General features: G+C 56.5%; 2 protein-coding genes across 7 annotated transcripts; one reads left to right on the forward strand and one right to left on the reverse strand.

Annotated features, from left to right (window-relative positions):
- The first annotated feature begins 239 nt into the window (after nucleotides 1-239).
- LOC307064382 (oxaloacetate tautomerase FAHD2A, mitochondrial) lies at nucleotides 240-10304 on the forward strand. Of its 4 annotated transcripts, none has more exons than XM_079720900.1 (8): nucleotides 240-334; nucleotides 3170-3420; nucleotides 4630-4846; nucleotides 8216-8275; nucleotides 8471-8633; nucleotides 9651-9759; nucleotides 9872-9959; nucleotides 10049-10304. In XM_079720900.1, the coding sequence occupies exons 2-8, from the start codon at nucleotides 3176-3178 to the stop codon at nucleotides 10052-10054; spliced, it is 888 nt and encodes a 295-aa protein (XP_079577026.1). In that variant the 5' UTR covers nucleotides 240-334; nucleotides 3170-3175; the 3' UTR covers nucleotides 10055-10304. The 4 variants fall into 4 exon arrangements, with proteins under 4 accessions (XP_079577026.1, XP_079577025.1, XP_079577027.1 ...); XM_079720899.1 differs by having other exon boundaries at nucleotides 10081-10304; XM_079720901.1 differs by having other exon boundaries at nucleotides 9892-9959; nucleotides 10081-10304.
- Nucleotides 10305-11012: 708 nt separating this feature from the next.
- On the reverse strand, nucleotides 11013-20593 carry GPAT2 (glycerol-3-phosphate acyltransferase 2, mitochondrial; the record flags this gene model as incomplete). Of its 3 annotated transcripts, XM_079720945.1 has the most annotated exons (18): nucleotides 11013-11414; nucleotides 11518-11638; nucleotides 11735-11856; nucleotides 12385-12462; nucleotides 12644-12792; nucleotides 12880-13138; nucleotides 13218-13288; nucleotides 13957-14075; nucleotides 14415-14497; nucleotides 14666-14785; nucleotides 15123-15335; nucleotides 15435-15534; nucleotides 15843-15976; nucleotides 16381-16480; nucleotides 18875-19003; nucleotides 19238-19342; nucleotides 19721-19794; nucleotides 20507-20593. In XM_079720945.1, 18 exons carry the CDS (start codon nucleotides 20591-20593, stop codon nucleotides 11379-11381), a joined length of 2100 nt encoding a protein of 699 aa, XP_079577071.1. In that variant the 3' UTR covers nucleotides 11013-11378. The 3 variants fall into 3 exon arrangements, with proteins under 3 accessions (XP_079577071.1, XP_079577072.1, XP_079577073.1); XM_079720946.1 differs by lacking the exons at nucleotides 11518-11638; nucleotides 11735-11856 and having other exon boundaries at nucleotides 12880-13120; XM_079720947.1 differs by lacking the exons at nucleotides 11518-11638; nucleotides 11735-11856; nucleotides 12385-12462.
- Between the last annotated feature and the right edge of the window lie 232 nt (nucleotides 20594-20825).

A 20825-nucleotide genomic window follows, 5' to 3' on the forward strand; every position in this document is an offset into this window, starting at 1 on the left:
GGGGCATCCGGCTGGCTTCGCCAGCTTCAGGTCCGCACCCACAGGCCTGCTGGAACGCGAAAGACTACCCACCCTCGGGCGCTGGGCCCGCCCCCTCTGCGACTTGGCTTCCGGCACCGAACTAGACGTCCTGCTATTGGCCGTTGTCCCGTGACGTCACCAGGGAGCGCCCGCCTCTGCTGACGCCTTATTTAGAGGAGCCGCGCGGCGTCTAGCCCCGCAGCGTTAGAACTCCCGGTCGGTCGTGGTCTCTGGGACGTTGTACCTGTGCTCAGGCGCCCGGTGACCTTGGCCTTTGGCCCGCGAGTCCTATCCCGACAACACAGGGTGCCAGGTAGGTTAGGTTTAGGCCAGACGGCGGGGTGCACCGGGCCTCAGCCTTCGTCCGGGCCTCCCGCTGAGGGCAGGACTGGACTCTGGTGCCCGGCCGCTCCGACCACACGGACTGGGCGGGCGGGCGGGCGGGCGGGCCCTCTTGGGCGCCCACTGACTGCAGGGCTTGGAGCTGGGCATACAGGGAAAGTGGGGGACTGGCACAGGGGCCCAGGCGAGTGGATGGTGGGACGCGGTCCCAGGTGCAAACCTTTGTCTCTCCTGCGCCGTTGCCGCTCCATGTCCCTGCCTCTTTGCTTAGGGCCCCTTTTCTAGAGTTGGATTGAGCTCAGGCTCTGCGGCACAGTGGTTCCCGCAGGAGCAGCGGGGCCGCTTTCAGGTACCTCGGCAGGTGACTTCACCTCCTTCAGCCTCAGTGCCCCTTCTGTAAAACGAGGCGCTCAGCCTGAGGGGATTGCTAGAGGGCGGAATGAGAACCTGCAGGGGCCTGTCATGTGGGAAGCGCAGTCAGGGGGGCCTGCGGTTATCTGGGAGAGCAGGTGACCAGCCTTATCCCTGAGGCAGTAGCCAGCAGGAGATCAAGTTTCCCGGGGCATGCAGGGTGTCGCTGGGCCTCCAGAAGATTTCCTGTTGGAGGTTCCTACTTCTCACCACCACCTCTGGGCTAAAGTGTCCAACTCTTCACCTGGACTTGGATTCAAGTCCCAGTTCTTTCCTGTCCTTGGGAACTTGGGCAAATCCCTTAACCTCTTCGAGCCTTAGTTTTTTCATCTGTGAAATGGGACCAGCAGCCCGTACCGTCCACAGTTGTCAAGAGAAGTAAATCAGCCATTGTAGGTAAAACAAAGTAAGACCTGGCATGCAGTGGGATAATAATCTTAGTGTGTGGAGTATATGAGTGCATACACTTTAGCTTGAACAGCCCCTGACAGTGGCATGGTTGGTGCTTGTGTAAGACAGGAGGGTGGGAGGTTCAGAACTCCTGGTTTTCTGGTTAAACTCATCGGCCAGCACAGCGATCAGATCGTTGACGTGGATCTAATGAGTGTTTAACTGAACAAGGCAGATGGAATCATCAGAGAACCAGGAGTCTGGGATGACCTCCACGTGCTTGAGCATAAAGGGCTACTTTTATTTTTTATTTTATTTATTTATTTTGGGCTGCATTGGGTCTTCGTTGCTGCACGCGGGCATTCTCTAGTGGTGGCGAGCGGGGGCTACTCTTCATTGCGGTGCGCGGGCTTCTCGTTGCGGTGGCTTCTCTTGTTGCGGAGCACTGGCTCTAGGCGCGCGGGCTTCAGTAGTTGTGGCACGTGGGCTCAGTAGTTGTGGCCCACAGGCCCTAGAGCGCAGGCTCAGTAGTTGTGGCGCACGGGCTTAGTTGCTCCGCGGCATGTGGGATCTTCCCGGACCAGGGCTCGAACCTGTGTCCCCTGCATTGGCAGGCAGATTCTTAGCCACTGCGCCACCAGGGAGTCCCTAAAGGACTACTTTTAAAGGCAGGGAACCATGAAGAGGAGGGACTGTTGGGGTGGAGGCCAGACTCAGAAACAAAAGAAGAGAATGGGGTTTGTCTTTGCGTGGAGCCTAGAACTCAAAATGGGACCTGAGCCTTGTTGATACTTTCTAAGTGATTTGAGGAACGAAGGCCCAGCCACCCCTCCTGAGGCTGACAATCACCAAGCTTTCCCAAGTAGTGAAAAGTCAAGCCCCTGCTTCTGGCATTTGATCATTGAACAGAGAGTAGCTGAGAGCCTTCTGTGTGGCAGGCACAGTGCTAGGCACTATGGACTCGGCAGCGAAAGAGACAGTTGTGGCCCCAGAACCCAGAGGGGAGACAGCCCCGTGATGCCTGTGAGGCGTAGACCCCGCCCTCTGTCTGCAGCCCCTTTCCTAGGGCAGCCTGTACTCCAGCACAGGAGCCACTAAATAATGACTGCCTGGACAGGGCTTCCCTGGTGGCGCAGTGGTTGAGAGTCCGCCTGCCGATGCAGGGGACACGGGTTCATGCCCCGGTCCAGGAAGACCCCACATGCCGCGGAGCGGCTGTGCTTGTGAGCCATGGCCGCTGAGCCTGCGCGTCCGGAGCCTGTGCTCCGCAACGGGAGAGGCCACAAGAGTGAGAGGCCCGCGTACCGAAAAAAAAAAAATAATAATAATTACTGCCTGGAGAGGCAGGCGGGGGCTGCTCCTAAAAGGCTGCGACAGCCTGGAGGGGGTTCTGGCTTGGTCATGTGAGCAGTGGAAAGCATTTTAAGTAGGAGGGTAACAGGATCAAATTGGCATTTAAAAAACCACCTGTGGCAGCTGTGGAGCCAGTTTCACCTGTGATCTCTTGCTTATGCTGGGCCCCACTCTTAACTAATTCCTAGCCCTGCTCATCTTAGCCCAGCCCACACTTCCTCAAGAAACTAGACAAAGACCGGGCCCGTGATCTACACAGCAGCAGTCCCAATTGCAGAATCCTACTTAACGGCATCCGTTATTAACATCAGTCCCCTGCAGGCAGGATGGCAGTTCTGAGTGTGTCTGACCTACATTGTTTGCCCGGTGCCCCAGTGGTGCCAGCTACAGTCTAAGCTTTCAGAAAGCACTGGTTGACGGAAGGCTGGAATCCCTGGGACCTAGCTCAATGGCTGGCATGAAGTAGTTGCTTCTCTAGTAATGTTTCATTTGAAACACGTGAAATAAGTGAAAACCTGGACCACATCCCAGTGGTGAGCCAAAAATGGCTCATGGGGCAAAAGGACTTGGGCTGCAGCTTGAGGAGCTTTGGGAACCCCAGTGATGGTTTCGGACTCTCTCCGTCCCCTAGGACCCACTTTTTTCTCCATAGGCTCCGATGCTGGTCTTTGGTAGAAGAAGGTGGCTCACGGCTCTGCTGCAGGCTCAGCGTTGGCCCTTTCAACCCTCCAGAGACATGAGATTGGTGCAGTTCCAGGCACCCCACCTGACGGGACCTCATCTGGGCCTGGAGTCAGGGAATGGTGGAGGTGTCATCAACCTCAGCGCCTTTGACCCCACACTGCCCAAGACGATGATAGAGTTCCTGGGGCAGGGAGAGGCCGCTCTCTCGGTGGCAAAAAGGTAAATCAGCAGGCAGCAGTGCCCTGCCGCAGCTGCCCCATTCCCCTCCCTCCTCCCACCCGCCTCCTCTTTTGCAACCCAGCCGTCGTTTCTCACCTGTTCTCTTGGTGAAGAGCCTTAGAAATCTTTTCTGACAACATCCTCAGTCTACAGAGGGGGAAACCGAGGCCCAGGGAGGAGGATTGACCATCCGAAGGCCACACACTTGGTGGTGGAGCCAGAATTCTACTTTGTCACACTGCCTTCCCTGGGGGATTAAGTTCCTGCTTGCCTGAGCGGCTGGAACCTGGGTTCCTAAGAGGCATCTTGGAAAGCTCATTAGGAGAGAGGGCTGCAAAGAGGTTCTTAAAGATGGTTCTTGGGTTTGGGCTAGATTAGGTAGGGGCCTCCCTGAAGCCAGGAGTCCTGTGGAATCTGGTGTAAAGGTGTTGATGAACAGTAAATTAAAAACCACTTTGAGGGGACTTCCCTGGCGGTCCAGTGGTTAAGACTCCGCGCTTCCACTGCAGGGGGCGAGGGTTTGATCCCTGGTCAGGGAACTAAGAGCCCGCATGCCGCGTGGCGTGGCAAAAAAAAAACCCAAACCAAAAAAACACTTTGAGGTGTCATTTTCACCTATTTAACTAACAAAAAATACAGATGTTTGACAGCATACAGTGTGGGTAACAGTATTTTTCCCCTACTTTCACATTCTCGCAAGATGAGAAACTACTTCTATGTCCCTCATTAGAGAATTGGGTGTATTTCTACTGTGCAGTAATAGGCAGCCGTACGAGAACGAGGAAGCTGTATACTGTTATGGTGAGATCTCTAAAATATATATATATTTTAAAGGTATATATAATTGTGCTATCATTTGCATTAAAAAAGATGGGAGAAGAGTATACATAGAGTGGCTGTGAAGAGCTACGTAGGACACAGTGGTTGGCTCCAGGGCTGGAGCAGGGTGACTAGGAGGTGTAGAAGAGAGACCTTTCCATTATTCCCATTTGCACCTTTTGAATTCTCTTACATGGACATGTATTACCTAATGGGGGAGAGGAAATCAACACTGGATACATATAAACAGTGCTCTGATACCAAAGGACAGTAACTGGGCTTGATTTTCCTGCTGACTCTGATGGTTGATCTAGAAAATACATTTTAAAAACTTGTAGCTGCTGCAGGATCTCCCCAGAGTGCCCCTCTCTCCTGCTCTGGTCTCTGCAGAGCCCTGGCTGCCCAGTTGCCAGTCCTGCCACGGTCAGAAGTGACATTCCTGGCCCCAGTTACACGGCCAGACAAGGTGGTGTGCGTGGGCATGAACTATGTGGACCACTGCAAAGAGCAGAATGTGCCTGTGCCCAAGGAGCCCATCATCTTCAGCAAGTTTGCCAGCTCCATCGTGGGGCCCTACGATGAGGTCGTCCTCCCTCCTGAGAGCCAGGTTGGTGCCTCCCCACCGTGCCCCCGAGTCACTGGGGCCCATCACACAGGTGCTCAGCCTCCAGCCTAAAGCAACCACCTGTTGCTCATTAGTGCATTAAACAGAAACTCCAGGGGATTATACAGTAATAAGACTGCTCTCGGGGGGTGGCGGGGGGAGAAGTTAATTTATATCTTTTCCTGATTACAAAAGTAATATACTTGCATTGTAGAAAAGTAATAAAATACAGATAAACATAAAGAAAAATCACCCATGTTCCCACTGCCCAGGGCTTGCAACATTTATGTTTTGCTGTGTATCTTCCCAGTGTTTTTCTGTTCCTGTTTCTATTTATACTGTACATATGCCTACCATTTACTTAAGTCTCCAGCAAAAACATTTTTCATGCCATTAAATATTCTCCCCTGACATTTTTTAGGTTACTGCTTAGTTTTCTATTGTGTCAATGGCCATAATTTATTCAGTAGTCCTCATATTGCTAGATAGGTTGTTTCCAGTTTTTAGCTTTTATGAGTAGTGTTGCAGTGAACCTCCTTACAGAAAAGACTTTGCACATCCATGAATGTGTGATTATTTCCTTTGCATAAACTCTTAGAATTTGAATGTCTTTGTCAGAGTGTAGGCAGGGTTTCTGGTTTTTTTGTTGTTGTTTTTTTTTTTTTTTGCGGTACGCGGGCTTCTCACTGCTGTGGCCTCTCCCGTTGCGGAGCACAGGCTCCAGATGCGCAGGCTCAGCGGCCATGGCTCACGGGCCCAGCCGCTCCGCGGCGTGTGGGATCTTCCCAGACCGGGGCACGAACCCGCGTCCCCTGCATCGGCAGGCGGACTCGCAACCACTGCGCCACCAGGGAAGCCCGGCAGGGTTTCAAAAATCAGCCAAAGTGACCTTAAGAGAAGTTGCAAAAGCAATTTACGTGTCTACCAGCAGTGTATGTACCCTTACCAATACTTTCAAATTTTTAGTTTAGGAATATTTTGGAAATTACAGGCAAGTTGAAAACAAGTACAGTGACTACCCACAGACTCTTCACCTGGATTCACTGTTAAAATTCTGCCGTATTTGCTTTTCCTCTCCCTCCTTCTTCCTCCCCCTGTCCGTCTTCCTCTCCTTCCCTCGTGCCCCACGGGCACACACACACTTTTTTTGGAGGGGGAGTGGGAAGAACCTTTGAAAGTGAGTTATAGACATTAAAGACAGTTCACTTACGGAAACTTCAACATGCATCTCCTAAGAATAAGGACAGCGTCCTACATGACCATAACGCCATTATCACAACTAAGAAAGTTAACACGAGTAATACCTAATATACAGTCCAATTGGGAATATTCCCAGTTGCCCCCAAAGGTGACTTTTAATTTGGGTCCTGTTTTGTTTTATGGTTTTGGTCCAAGATCAGTCAAGGTCATACATTGTATTTGGTTATGTCTCTTTAGTGCCTTTTACCTAGAACAGGGATCCACAGACTTTTTCTCAAAGGGCCAGTTAGTATTATTAGGCTTTGAGTGCCAAATAGTGTCTTTTGCAGCAGTTCAGCTTTGCCATTGTGAAGTATGAAAGCTGCATAGCTGATATGTGAATGAATGAATATGGCTGTGTTCCAGGAAAATTCTGTCTACAGTAACAGACAGCAAACAAGCAAGGATTTGGTCTGTGGGCCATAGCTTGCCGACCCCTGATCTCAAGCAATTTTTCCCCCTGCCCTTTTTTATCTTTAATGACACTTTTTGAAGAAACCAGGCCAAGTTGTCTCATAGCATGTCTCACACTCTGGATTTGTCTAGTTGTTTCCTCATGATTAGATTCAGGTTAAACATTTTTGTCAAGTTCTACACAGGTGTCTTAACCTGTTCAGGCTGCTATTACAAAGTACAGAATGGATGGATGGATGGCTTATAAACAAGGCATTTAATTCTCACAGTTCTGGAGTCGAGGCAGTCCAAGATCAAGGTGCCAACAGATTTGGTGCCTGGTGAGGGCCCACTTCCTGGTCCATAGACGACTGTCTCTTCACTATGTCCTCACCTGGTAGAAGGGAGCTCTCTGGGATCTCTTTTTGTAAGGGCACTAATCCTCTTCATGGAGGCTCCACCCTCATGACCTAATCACCTCTCAAAGGTCTCACCTCCTAATACCATCACCTTGGGGGTTAGGTTTCAGTATATGAATTGGGGGGTGGGGGGTGGGACACAAACATTCAGTCTGTAGCAACAGGTGTGTACTTGTATTGCATCCCACTGGGAGACTCTTGTCGGGCCCTAAAGTTTGATCCCTTAGTTTACTTGATGCTCACGTGACCTCTCCATTGTAAAGGTACATTTCATTGTGGTAATTAGTAAACAATCTGCAGGGTAGACATTGAAACCATGTGACTATCTTATTGCCTCACAATTTTCATCCAGGGATCATCTGGTCATCCTTACCTGAATCCATTATTGCAGTAAGGGTTAGAAAAAGGTGATTTTTTTCTGTCTGTGTACTTTTATTAGCTGGTACTCTGAAGAAACACTGCTTCCCTCCTTTTTTTTTTTTTTAAAAAAAAGCCATGTCCCTTTAGTATCACTGTAAATTCCTGATTTTTAGTTTTATTCAATATGTCATAGTCCATCGTTTACATTCTTTTTGATACTCAAAGGGTCTTAATTTGGCCAATGAGAGGGCCTTCAAGATGACCCCCATCTATATCACTTTCTGAGTACTTCCTTGCTATGGCCAAGCTATTGCAGGCTCATCTTGTACTCTCTCAGACTTGGAATTAGCCATTTCCCCAAGGAACCCAGGTCTTTTCTGTGTTTCTGGTTGTTACTGTTAGAAAGAGCAGTCAGTTTGAAAGGCTAAATTGTTACCTATTTTATAGGGCACTTTGTGGTTTATGAAAAGGGCTGAGCATGTTTTCCTTTTTGTGGCCATGTATATGTATTTCTTTTTGTGAATTGCTTATCCAAGCCTTTGGCCCACATTTATTTTGGCATGTTGATCTTTTTCTTGTTATTACTTGAGTTAGTGCGTTAAAGCATTTAGAATAGTGCCTGGCACACAGTAGGGTTAGCTGTTGTTACTTGGTATTCATCCTTTTCTGGAAGTTATCAAGAGTGACTCTAAAACTCCCTCCCCGGACAAACGCTGCTCTTCTGCAGTCGCTTGGAGAGCTCTGCCTGCCTCTAGGGGTGCTGCCTGCCACTGCCCAGTTGATGGGTCTGCACGTGATACCTCCCCTACTGTTCACTCCACTCTGGCTCGAGGTCTTACAAATGGGGGCCGGCAGCCAACCCCACTCTTAAGAGGCCCTGCCCCTGAGGCAGTGTGTAGCCCCTCGGTAGAGGAGCGGGGCCCAGAGCCAGGCAGCTCACTGCTCCTTTCCCGCTCTACAGGAGGTGGACTGGGAGGTGGAGCTGGCCGTGGTCATTGGAAAGAAAGGCAAGCACATCAAGGTGAGGTGAAAAGGGCAGTGCCATCTGTCCCTGGCATTGGGAGGTGGTTGGCATCTACCTGCTCCTGACCCTGCCTTGCCTCTCATCCACCACCTCTGGCCACTAACGTGGGACCAAGGCTTTGAGATCCTTTGTTACAGGGGTTGGTGTCATCATGATTTAACCTCCAATCTGGCCAAACCCCTGCCCCCATAGGCCACAGATGCCATGGCCCACGTGGCTGGCTTCACTGTGGCACATGACGTGAGTGCTCGTGACTGGCAAATGAGACGCAATGGAAAGCAGTGGCTGCTGGGAAAAACCTTTGACACCTTCTGCCCCCTGGGCCCTGCCTTGGTGACCAAGGACAGTGTAGCAGGTAGGTCTCTGACAGCCCACTTGGTGACTCCTGTTGCTCTTGCATACGTCAGTGAAGAGAAAGCAGCTTCCCGGGAAATGGGAGTGAGGGGTATGGCTCCACGTGGGCCCCCGACCCCCAGCTGCCCCTTCGTTGGTTGCTTATATTAGAGCCAGTCTCTCAGCGTGGGCCATGAGTTCTCCAGTGGGCCTCACCGTCCCCTCACCCCCCAGAGAGCCACAGTTGCAGAGGTGGTGAATCTGCATTCATGAAGTGAGTAACGAAGCACAGTGCTCTCAGGATGGGTGGGTCAGGCTTCCTCTAGCTGCCACCGTCTGGGAGAGTCTTTAAGTTGGAAAGCAGCAGAGCTGGCCTTTGAGCATCACAGAGAATGGCTGTTCCAGGTGCACCTTCACCGTGCCCTTGCTGCTTGTAGCTGCCGCTGCCTGCCTACACGGTGGCTGGGTGAGGTCCTGTGAGAGCCAGGAAGAGAGATGGTGCTTAAGAGGACAGAGCACAGCCATCTGGGTGGGGCCACGTCCATGCAGTTCAGCCTCACGCACCCCGTACAGTCAGTCATCACAGAAGTTAAATGGTGATCCCTGGGGTGGGGGGGGTGTGAATGTGTAAAACACCGAAAAGTTAAAGGGACTGTCTACTCGGGACAGTATTACAGGTAGGCCTTCAGGTGCAGGAGTCTTCACTACTCCTGCTTGTGCCAGGGCAGCCTCTGCTGTGGGTAGACATGTTTAAGGCAGAAACAGCCATTTTTCTCTCCCCCTTGAGAGTCCGGAACATCCCCTCCTTAACCCACCCAAGGGACCACTGGCAGGCACTGTGCTCTGTGGTGGATACAGGGAGGCCTGAGGAGGCCACTGCTCCAGGGTAGGGAGTGCCAGGGCCAAGCACAGGCAGCCCAGCACCCAACCCTCGCACCTGGCGAGTCACAGGCCTCCCTGTGCTTTCATTTTCTAGCTGGTTAGTGGGAGGGCTTTGAGGGAAAGAAGAGAACCCCACAGTGTTGTCTTTGCATTTCAGATCCACACAACTTAAAGATCTGCTGCCGAGTGAATGGGGAGGTGGTCCAGAGTAGCAACACCAACCAGATGGTGTTTAAGACGGAAGAGCTAATAGCCTGGGTCTCCCAGTAAGTGGGATGGAGCCCTGCCCCCCAACACCCACCTGGAGGCTAAACCGAGCGCTCCATGGCAGGCTGTAGCCACCTCGGCCCCTGGTCTCACCTGGCCCTTTTGCCCTAGGTTCGTCACTCTTTTCCCAGGGGACGTCATCCTGACTGGGACCCCCCCAGGTGTTGGTGTATTCAGAAAACCTCCCGTCTTTCTCAAGGTAGGTTGGCTAAACGAGGAAAGGAAGAAGGCCTGGCAGGGTGGGCTCAGACTTGAGAAGTCCAGGCCTGTGTATGTACCACACCAAAGGACTGACAGCCTCACGGCCCACCCTGTTGCAGAAGGGCGACGAAGTCCAGTGTGAGATCGAAGAACTAGGTGTCATCGTCAACAAGGTGGTGTGACAGCCTCTACCGCGGGCCGTGGACTTACGACGAGGTGGGGGCGTCCGTCCCCACTGAGCCCAGCACAGGGAGAGGCCCAGTGGCAGCCCCCCTGAGTAGCTCCCCTTCCAGGCAGACGGGGAGGAGGTGGTGCTCTCCTCAATAAACTTCTTTTTGGCTTCCTTTAGGGTTTGTTTCAAGGCGTGAGATAGGGCCTTCTCACACAGGGGGGAAGCAAAGAGCAAATACAGTCACACCAAAAAGAAAGACACTGCTGAGCTTGGGAAAAGAGGACTCATCCAGTCCTCCCGTTTATCACACCACAGGAGGCAGAGAGCAAGAGATGGCGAGGGGCAGGCAGACCTCAAAGGTGTTCCAGTCCAGCTGAGGGTCTGCAGGCCAGCCTTCTGGCTCCAGGGCACAGCTGTGCTCTGGGGCTGGGAGGGCTCAACGCCGGCCCCTCCTGGTTCTAGCTACAGATGAACTGCCGGATGAACCGTTCCAGCTTTTCCTGGTTGTCCCGGCTGGCGAAGGCGGGGGACAGGTGCAGCATGGGGCCTGCAGGGCTGGACGTCTGCTGCAGCACCTGGGCCACAGAGAAGGGCTCTGAGCGCTCACCACGGGCGCTGTGCCCCTCCCCGGGAAAACTGCAGTGAGACCTGTGGCCCCGTGAGCCTCAGTGTTTGAGGGCAAATGCTGCCTCTCAAAACACCCCCAGGGCCCCACCCGGGAGCAGAATGAGCCAGGGGTTTGGGAGACTGAGAGGGGCAGGAAAACTGTCCTACCTTCTCCAACAACTACTGGCACCACACCTATTCGTGGGAGACCCTGGGGCAATCCCAGGGTGGGTACAGCTGGGCTGCCCTGAGCAGGTCTTTCAGGGTATGGGAGTGGGAGGCAGGGGGACAGGAGGGCGGAGAGACTGGCCCCTCTCACCCCCAGGTCTCTGAAGGTCCAGACGGCACTGATGGCGAGATGTGGGTCCACGCACTCTGGAGGAGAGAGACGTGAAGGCTACGGAAGGGAGCCCTGGGGCCCAGCTCCTCTCCGACTCTTGTCTAAGGATGGGACAACCGAAGGATAGGGCTCAAGCTGGACCCAAAGGCCTTCTCTGTACTCCTCGGCCAGCCTTCCTGGAGTTGGGCTTCCGCTGCCCACTAGGGGGAGGCAGCCACCAGCAAAACTTCCCCACCTCCCAGGGCCTGGGCTGGCTGCTCGGGCCTCACCGAAGAACCCTTCCTCCTGGGCGGTGGCTTCTAAGAACCGCAACAGCTGCTCCACGTAGCCCGACTCTGGGGGGGAGAGAGGTCTGAGGCCTGGGGCCCCACGCAGGCAGGGCTCCCACCCTGAGCGCTCAGCCTCTCCTCAGGACGGCCGCGGTCGCGCGGGCCTCACCAGTATCCGGCAGCTGGCCCCGGTGGAGGAAGGTGGCAGCCTGCGCAAAAGCCTTGAGCAGCGGGCTGAGCAGGCGGCAGAGGAAGAGGAAGAAGTCAGGGCAGCGTGACTGCTGGCTGAGCTGGAGGGGGACAGGCCAGGCCAGGGTGAGGGCGGCTCCCACCGCCTCCCGACGGCCCCCTCCCCCGATGGCTTCTCCCAGCGCACCCTGAAGTACCGGCCCTCAGCCTCCTCGAAGTTGTCACTGTCACTGTCGGTAAAGTCCCCACTTGGTTTCCACAGCAGTTTCGCACTCACACGCCGCCGCCCTGTGTCGCAGGCTGGCCGGGAGCCTGGGGTCTGAGGGCCGTGGGAGCCATTGGTCCCTGTCAGGCTGGCCAAGGTTCAGCCCCGAGGCCCCCAGGCCGGGCACACAGCCAGCCAGGGAGATGAAACCAGCACACGCAGACCCCGGGAGCCCAGGAGGATGCCCCAGGCCACACCAGACCATCACAGCTGTGGAGCCAACTTGCGGGGTGAGAGGAAGTGAGCACCCACCCTCAAGGGCCACAGCCCCTGTGGACAAGAAATGTGGAGAGCGGGGCTTATGCAGAAACCCTCAGGTGCATTTGTCCAATCCTGTCACTGTAGCTACACACGGGCCCAGAGCAGACGCGATCTGACAAGTCCCATGGCGGAGAGTGGCGAGGCGGGGACCAGGCTTCTCTCTCTCTGCTAGGCCAAGGGCTGTACACACACCGCCCCCCCCAACACAGACGCACCCCCCACACACACGCCAGAGGAGGAGCCCAGGCCGCCGTCACTCGGGGGGAGGCTGAAGGAGGCCGGACCCCAGGCCGGGGCTTCGTCTCCAGCTGCCCTTCCTACCTCCTTGGCAACTAGGAGCCCACACTGGATGAGGCGGTCCAGCACCTCCTGACAGTAGCAGTAGGAAGACTGGCAGGGCTGGGGAGAAAGAGGCATCCACGTGGCCTCAGGAGAGCCAGGCAGGGGCCTGGCCAGACACAGAGACCAGACCTACTGCCGCAGGACATCTTAGGGTCAGGGCCTGGGCAAGCGTGGGCCCCCTCCTACAGCCAAGAAGGGGAGGCCCAGGACTGAGCTGGGCTGGTGGGAGAGGCCTGACCTGCAGCAGCAGCAGGTCCTGCGGCAGCAAGTGCATCAGCAGCAGGATCTGGTGGTACAGCTGGTCCTGGCTCAGCAGCTCGATGCCCTGCAGCTCCCAGGGTCCCTCGGGCGGCACCCTGCCCGCCAGCAGCCCCTGCATGGCACAGGCTGGGGGAGGAGGGGCCGGACGTGAGGAAGGGAGCATTCCCCTCACCCCTACACACATCCCACCCATCCCAGGCCCTAGGGACTCACCACCCACGGCCTCGCTCAGGAAGGCGGGCAGCAGCTCGGAGCTCAGGCGTGCCAGGTGCGTGAGGCCTGGGCCGGGCTGCAGAACCACCAGCAAGTCCCCCTGCTGGACGCGCAGCAGGGCCACGTGCGGCCGCAGCAGGCTCAGCGCGTGCTGCACCAGGCACTGCAGCTGCCCTGAGAAGCCCACGTCAAAGCCACGCAGCAGCGTCTCCTCTGTCAGCCAGGAGAACTCCCCCAGGAGCTGCGACAGGCACACGCCCTGGGTGGGCAGCCCCAGTGAGGGGCTCAGCGGCAGGGCCACGCGTCCTCCCCCAGGCCCCCACCCCACCGTGCCCTACCTTCCGGTGCTTGAACAGCAGCAGCGTTGCCATGATGGCCGTGCTCATCACCGCCGAGCTCGCCACGCTGGCTAGGGCCAGGGGTGCAGGGATGCTGCTCAGGGGCGGAGGCCCGACAGCCCGGGCCCTCCGTCACCAGGCAAGCCTTCCCAGTCAAGCACACACCTCCCTGACAGCAGCTACATACACACCCCCATACGACTCCACCCCTGGGAAAGGGAGAGCAGGCTTGGTCCTTGGGTGCCACCCTCCCCAGTGGAGAAGTGGCATTTACCAAGTGCACGCTGAGAGCCAGGCTGGGAGCTCAGGGACCTTCCCTGCCTCTTGCAGGTCTACTACCCACCAACCCCCAGTCTCTGCCACAGAAGGGACACTTGAGAAGATGGTAGTAACAGTGCTGTTAAGAGCCCCCTCTGTGCCAGGCACTGTGTTACGTCCCTTACGTACATTGTTCAGTTCAGCTGATGTCACCTCAAGAGAGTGAAGTGACGCGCCTGAGGCCGGGCTGGGCGGCCGCCTGTGTGCCCTCACTTAGCGGCTCCATCGCGTCCTCCCTGACTGACCCCCTCCTCAGGGGCAGGGGAAGGTGTTCCACTCTTCTTCACATGTCCCAAGTGGGCCATGCAAGAGCGGGCAGGTGCAGAAACCCACCTGGAGAGGACGGCCCTGACGACTGGCCCCCTCTGAGAACAGAGCGTTCAGGAGCCTCCCGCAAAGGCCAGACCGAGGTTCCCCTCACCGTTCAGGACGTGACGGCTCAGCCTCCTGACCAACAGCTGGTCCTCTTCCTGAAGGGCCAGCAGGGGCCCGGTTACTGGGGTCCACTCCTGCACCTTCTCAGCGTCGGGGACGACAGTACTGGGATGGAGACACAGATCACAAGATGAAGGGACCAAACCTAAAAACAGTCACGGGGGAGCCCAGAGCTTTCTCAAAGGTGAGGGTGTTTCCCATCCCCGAAAGAGGTGGCTTGTGTAACCCTAGTCCCTTCCAGGCCTGTGTGCCCTAACCCACACTCAACTTACAGGCACGGAGGGGTGCCTGGCATGGTCTGAGATGACCCAAAGTTATGTGGTGGGGGGAGGCTGGAGCTGGTGATGTGTTTGTGGTTCTGGGAGGAGAGGGTGCCAGCTCACGAGCTAGGGCCTAAGAGCTGCCTGCCTTGCCCCTGAGACCCTCATCTTCCTCTGCCCTTACCATTGGCCCAGCACGATGGGCTGCAGCAGCTGCTCCAGGGTCTGCCTGCTGCCCCAGCAGATTCTGGCGCTGATGGTATATTCCTGCCCAGGACAAGGCTCTTAGGTGGTCTGCCCTGACCCACCAGGAAACCTGCATACAGCCCATCTGAAGTACGTAACGCTACGCCTGAAGTGGCCTTGAGGGCCAGGCCGCCAGAAGCCCTAGGACAGACCCCAGGTACTCCCAGCCTTGCCCAATGGGGTCCATACGTGCAGGGAGAAGGGCTGGGCCAGATGCACACGGACGCAGGCTCGGCGGCTGCAGCCCCAGCCTCGCACGCTCCACAGGACAGCCAAAGCTCCGGTCCACAGCCCCAGTGGGGCCGAGGCCTGCAGGGAGAAAGGGGTTTGGGGAACCGGCCTTCCTGGGGCACACTTTCTGCTCAACTTGATCTTGGGCCTAAACTACTATATGACCATGACCTCTCCGAGCTCATTTTATCACCTGTGAAACAGAAATCCCTCCCTAGCAAGGTCTTTTGAGTATGAAATGAGAGGATGACTGTAACGGCCTTAGCAGGTGCCACAGGATAATGACCGTAGGGCTGAAATTCCTTTGCACTCCCCCCTTAGCCAAGCCCTGAGGGGAACTCAGCCACAGACACAATACTGTGCCTCCTCTCTGGAGATGGTGTCCACTTGGGTACCCAGGGCAGGAGGGTCTCACGTGGTATGTGTCACGGGGTGCATCTGGAACCAGGTCGTAGGTGATGGCCACTGGCACCAGCATAGCATCTGGGACGATGCCCACCTGGACCGCCTGCACCACCAGTCCCAGCCAGGTCTGACCCAGGGCTGACAGCCGAGGCCCCTGAGCCCCAGGCAGCTCCTCCAGGAAGATGAGCAGGGGCTGCCTGCTGACCAGCAGCTGCTCCACAGCCTGGAAGTAGGTGGGGGAGGCAGGTGTCAAAGCCAGAACAGCAACAGGCCCCCGTAACCTGGCCTAACCCCATAAACAACCACTGGGCACAGCACTCACCGCACGGACTACAGCCCTTGCAAGGACCCCCTCAGAGCTGTCCAGGGAGAGGTTGGCCTCTGGCGGCAGGAAAAGTCCCCCAAGTTTCTTCAGCAGAGCTCTGTGGGGCACAGGGCAGATGAGGGAAGGCGCTCAGGAGATGGGACCAAGCAGGAGGCTAGTGAGAGCCTTGGTCCACACAGGGCCAGCCTGGGTCCTGCCTGAACACTCTGAGGCCAGGCATGGTCCTAGACCCCACAGCTGACCCTCCATCTGAGCCCCCCAGGCTGGGGTGGCACAAAGTGGAGAGCAGAGGGGCCAGGAAGAGGGCCTCCAGGGAGCTGCTGCCAGAATACTGCCTGACACCCCACACACCCGTCCCGGCCTGGGGACCTCTCCCTTGTATGTCTAAGGGCACAAGACTTTTACCTGAGGATGGGGGAACAGGTGCGGGGATCCCAAGCCACACGGAGCACGCCCAGGCCCTGGGAGAGCAGCACAAAGGGCAGTAGGATCCCATCCAGGAGTGACTTGTGGGTAGAGAGGAGGACGAGCGGCGAGCCCTGCGCCAGGGAGAGCCAAAGGGAAGTGCCAATCCACCCCCCACCCTGAAGATGCAGGGAGCCGAAACCTAGTGCCTACAGACCCAGGGCAGCCCCGCAGGGAGGGAGGGAGGGAGGGAGGGCTCAGCTGAGCAGTTCTTCCTCTGAGCACATCTCCCCAAGGCAGAGGAGCTCTGTCAACAGCTTTTAAGGTAATGCACTGACGTGATGGTTGTTAAGACCAGGATGAAAAGCCGTTAGAGGAAGCCTCGTGGGAGCGGGACCGTGAGACACAACGAGGAGGTCGCCGAAGAGCACTGGGTTTTTCCCACCAGCCGATGGGGCCGCTCCCAACTCAGGGCCTGGCCTGCCCCTGCTCCTGTCCCCGCCATCCCGTCCCCGTCCCAGTGGAGGGCGGGCCTTACTGCCTGGGCGGCCTGCTGGACCATCTTCATCTGGCCCTTGTGCAGCTGTACGTTCAGGAAGAGGCAGTTCAGGATCCGCAGCAGGGCCCAGCTGAACAGCCTGGAGAGCAGCGCCCAGTCTGAGACATGGCAGGGCGCAGCCCACGAGGCGGCCCACGGCAGCCCAGAGGGCCGGCCAGAACTCCTCTACGGTGGGCACTACTGCTGTCCCCACTTTACAGAAGAGGAAAGTGAGGTTCAGAGAGGGCACAGAAGCTGCTGGATAAGCGAGAAAGCCAAGAGGTGCGGGTGCTGGGACTAGCAGGCGGGCCCGACAGCAGAGCCTGCGCCGGCAAAGTGCTGCCGTCTCCCAAGACGCCCTCACGGTGCACCTGCCTCATATCAGCCTCCGAGCATCCCCCTGCCTCCATTTACCCCAAAGGTGACCAGAGAACCAAGACTCTCTCCAGGCACAACCCGGCCTTGTCTCTGCAAACTGCCGGGAAGAGTGAACTAAAAAGGGAGGAGTTGGTGATACAAGAAGGAAAGGGGATAACTGAAGGGGCAAAATCTCTGGGGAGGGGTTGTCCAGCGGCCCGATGTGGGGGACTGGCTTTAGATGGGGACAGAAGCGTAGGCGCAGGCAGCGTGGAGATGTGCGGGACACACAGCATGTCCTCATCTGATGGCTTCTATTTCTCCACGAAGCATGAGGCGGGTGGTCAACAGTGGGTAAGTTAGAGAAGGAGCAGTCTAGATTGGAGCCTTGGAGGGTGCAGTGTGGCCCTCTGAGAACCACACTTATAAAGGAAACAGGTCCACCCAGTGTGTGTTTCTGCTTAGGTGCAGAGAAGGCAGGTAGCTGAGTTCAAACACAGCCGGGTTGTGCCCAGTGACTCCTTCACAAGGGCACTTTCCTCACAAGGAGCCCTGGAATCAAAGCTAGGCCTGGAGGGCAGGAAAGACAGGAGCGGGGGCTGATGGCTGGTGTAAAGGTGCTCAGGTCAAGGGACTGGAAGTCTCGAAAAAGCCAAAGAATTGTCACATGGAGGGCTGGTCGTAGGTCACCAACAACCTCCACTTCCTGTCCTTGCTCCGTTGACCTCTTAGCACCTTCAACACAGCCGAGCCTGACACGTGCAGCCCCGTGCCCTCTTTCCCTCAACGACTCACGCATCCCCCGGCTTGAAGCACCATCTGTCTGCTAAAGCGCTGCAAATACGTGTTCCTGGCCCCAACGTCTCTTCTGAGCTCCAGACTCATATATATACATATATGCCTCCACCAGCATGTCAGGTATCAGAAGCGCTTTACGTCCAGAACACCTTTTGTGGGCCAAACTCGCTCCGCCCCACGCCTGCCCCCTCCCGTCCAACCACACCACCAGCTGCTCAGCCAGAAACCCAGCTCTCCTGCAGCTCCCCCTCCCCCCTCACTGCTCCCACTGCAACCCTCCAATCCATCAGTGAGTCCTGGTAACTGCATATGGGTCTCTCCATCCGTCTTCCTAAGTTCTACTGTCACGCCCCTCCCCCATCATTGCGTCTCACCTGGACTAACAAAACAGCCTCCCCAGATGATCTGTTCTCTACTCCTGACCTCAATTAATCTTGTTGTCATTTTCTGCTTATGACCTTTGCATTGGTCTTCACTGCACTTGGAAGTCAAATCCAAACTTCTTGTATGGCCCTGCGTACCTGGTCCCTCCTACCTCTCAGTTTTGTCTCCAACAGCTCTCTCCCTCACTTGCCAGCTTCCGACCACATCAGCTACTTGAGCACGCCTGGCCCTTTCCTGCAGCCACAGCTCACGCTCTTCCCTCTGGTAGGACTGTCCCCTCACGTCCTCACCTCCCCAAGGCTGGCTCCCTTCCCCCTTTTGTCCCTGGCTCACGAGCCCCTTCCTCCCCTCCAGGTATTCTCAGTCCCAGCCCTTGTCCTGTCCTTCGTGCAGGCGTATGTACCTCTCCTCACTCTAACCTGTGCATCCCTCCATTTCCCCAGAAGAGTGTCCTGCATCTAAGAGGAGCTCAGACCTGTGCAGGACAGGTCAGGAGGGAGCAGGTAGTGACGGATGAATGTGGGAGGGAAGAGGAGGGCCTATAAGATGGAGGAACCAGCCACCTCCTGTCTCTCTCCACAGGAACCTGACCTGGGGAAAGGTGGAAGGATAGAGGAGGTACTGGAGTCTAGGTCTCAACCAGGGGTTCTGGGGTGACCCCCAAGCCCCAACCCCCAGGACAGATACACACCACCAGGCCAGCAGTGGTGAGAACGTGGGCTGGAACCTGGGGGCTGGCTCAGATCAAAGCCCCTCCCCCTTATCCAACTGGTCCCACTGAGAAGGCAGCTGTCTTCAAAAGGTCTCACAGTGTCCAGATCAGGGGCTTACTCAGACTGGTAAACGTAACACCCAGCTCCCCAGGAGGGGAGTCTAGTCTTTACCCAAGCCCAGCCAATGCTCTCTCCCAAAGGGCAGAGGCCCCAGCCCAAAACACCCTTCAGTACAGAGTTACCTGAGCAGGAAGGGGCGGGGTGGAGCCTGGATGTGGCCCAAGATGCGCTGTACCTCTCTCTTCACGTGGCTGGGTACCTGGCCTTCCCCAGCCCCTCCTGGGGCCCTCCCTGGGATGACATTCTGAACCCTGTGGTGTGGGAGGCAGTGGTGTCAGGCTGGAGCAGGCCTAAGTTCACTTCCCTCAGCCCCACAGAAGCCCTATGGCACAGCCTCCAGTGTTCACCCTCCATCTTTAAGGAAGGGCCCCAGACCAAGCTAACACTCTAGAAACCAGCCCTTTCAATCAGCCCTGCCTACAGCCTTTGTCATCCCTTCAAGGATCCCAGAAGTACCAGCCAGACCCCAGTCCCTGCCTCCTTACCCAGTGCTTTCCAAGACCTTCTGTGGGGCATCCTGGCAGGGGGGTATGTGCTGCTCCAGTGACCACAAGAAATAGCAGAGCCTCCGAACCAGCCAGCCCCGAAACCTGGGCACAGCCCCCAAGCAGGGGGTAGATCTCTCAGCGGGCCCGCCCCTGACTAGGGCCCAGAGAGGGCATTCCATCAGGAAGGGGTCGCCCTAGCCCCATGGACTGGGAACGACTGAGCCTGGCTTCTCATGGAGCAGGAAGAGGAGGCGCCTGCCCACCTGTGGCCTGTTCCTCCCCCTCCCCGCAGTGAGCAGGGTGCAGGCTCAGGGCCTGAACGCTCACAGCAGGAACTGCAGGAAAGCTCCAAGCCTGCCTGTCCCCACCTGTGGGCTTGGAGCAGAGGAAGGAAGAACATGATGCCACCAAGCAGGGCCCCAGCAGCCCTGCACCCAAGGGCCCTGCCCACCCCCCTGCCCCACCCCCAGCTCTGACTACCTGGTATTCTCCTCCTTCACCAGGATCACGTTGCAGAAGCCCAGATCCGTTATGCTTCTGTGGAAGAGGGACTCCTGCCCAAGAGGGGCAGGGACAGCATGTCCTTGGGGGGCCTTTGCAAACCGGCAAAGGAAAGCCCCTGCTCTGTCTTCTGTGGTCTTTGCCTGATGGACTATAGAGTTTACCAGGAGACAGGATTATAGCACAGCAGTTCCCAAAAGATGTTTGACCCCGGGTCCTGAAGCTCACTTAGGAAAGAGGGTTCCATGGTCAAAGTGGAAGAGCCGCATCCTCCGTAGGATCACCCTCTTGGAGAATAGCGTAGTAAAGTCTCCGAGAAGTTCTCTCATCAACAGCACAGAACGTGTAGCCTCAATCCCCACCAGAACCCTGGGTCCCATCAGCACCAGCACGTGGCACGGACACACACAGGTCTGCAAGCACGTGCTGAGTGCTCACTGGCTCTGAGTGGGCAGTGTCCCTACAACTGAACAACAGGACTCACGCGGGCACAGTCAGACCCCAGCCCTCTGGCCATGCTGTACACCTCCCCTCAGGCCCCTGTACACTTCCCCACCCAACTCTCCCAGGCCTGGGAGCCAGGAGCCAGCCCCAGGCCAACAACCAGCCAATCCCAGTGCACCCATTCCGTGAAAGACAGCAGAGGCAGGTGCGGGGGAGGGCTGAGGTCGGGAGACATAAAGGAAGCCGCCTCCCAAGGCCGTGGGAGCCATGGCTCCCAGAACCAAGCTCCGCAAGGTAGGGCCTGGCTCTACCATCACTCACCCAGCTCTTGGGGGTGCAGATCTGGCAGCAGCGACCCACAAAGGGGCGGTATTTCCCCAAGAATGGGATGACAGCCTCCAGCTTCATCCCAAAACCTGAGGACCACAGGCTGGTCTGGAAAAGGGCCACAGGGAGAGATGAGAGGACTCAAAGTCCTTGGCAGAGGGAGGGAGGCTCCAGGAGTGAGGGGCACAGGACGGGAGGTGGGAGGGCAGAGGGTGTTCTGGGAATGGGAAAGGCTACACTACCTCCCGACCATTCTGGCTGCTTCTCTGCTGGGTTTGGAGTCTGGCTTCCAACATGGTGTCCACGGGGTCTA

This window comes from Hyperoodon ampullatus, assembly GCF_949752795.1.
Source record: "Hyperoodon ampullatus genome assembly, chromosome: 15".
Lineage (NCBI taxonomy): Eukaryota > Metazoa > Chordata > Mammalia > Artiodactyla > Ziphiidae > Hyperoodon > Hyperoodon ampullatus.

What these genes read in the sequence shown, in the direction of transcription:
- LOC307064382 (XM_079720899.1), top strand. Translation starts at nt 3,176, where the DNA reads ATGCTGGTCTTTGGTAGAAGAAGGTGGCTCACGGCTCTGCTGCAGGCT. An exon ending in TCCTCCCTCCTGAGAGCCAG is followed by an intron (nt 4,847 to 8,215) that starts GTTGGTGCCTCC and finishes CCCGCTCTACAG; the next exon opens with GAGGTGGACTGGGAGGTGGA. An exon ending in AGAAAGGCAAGCACATCAAG is followed by an intron (nt 8,276 to 8,470) that starts GTGAGGTGAAAA and finishes CTGCCCCCATAG; the next exon opens with GCCACAGATGCCATGGCCCA.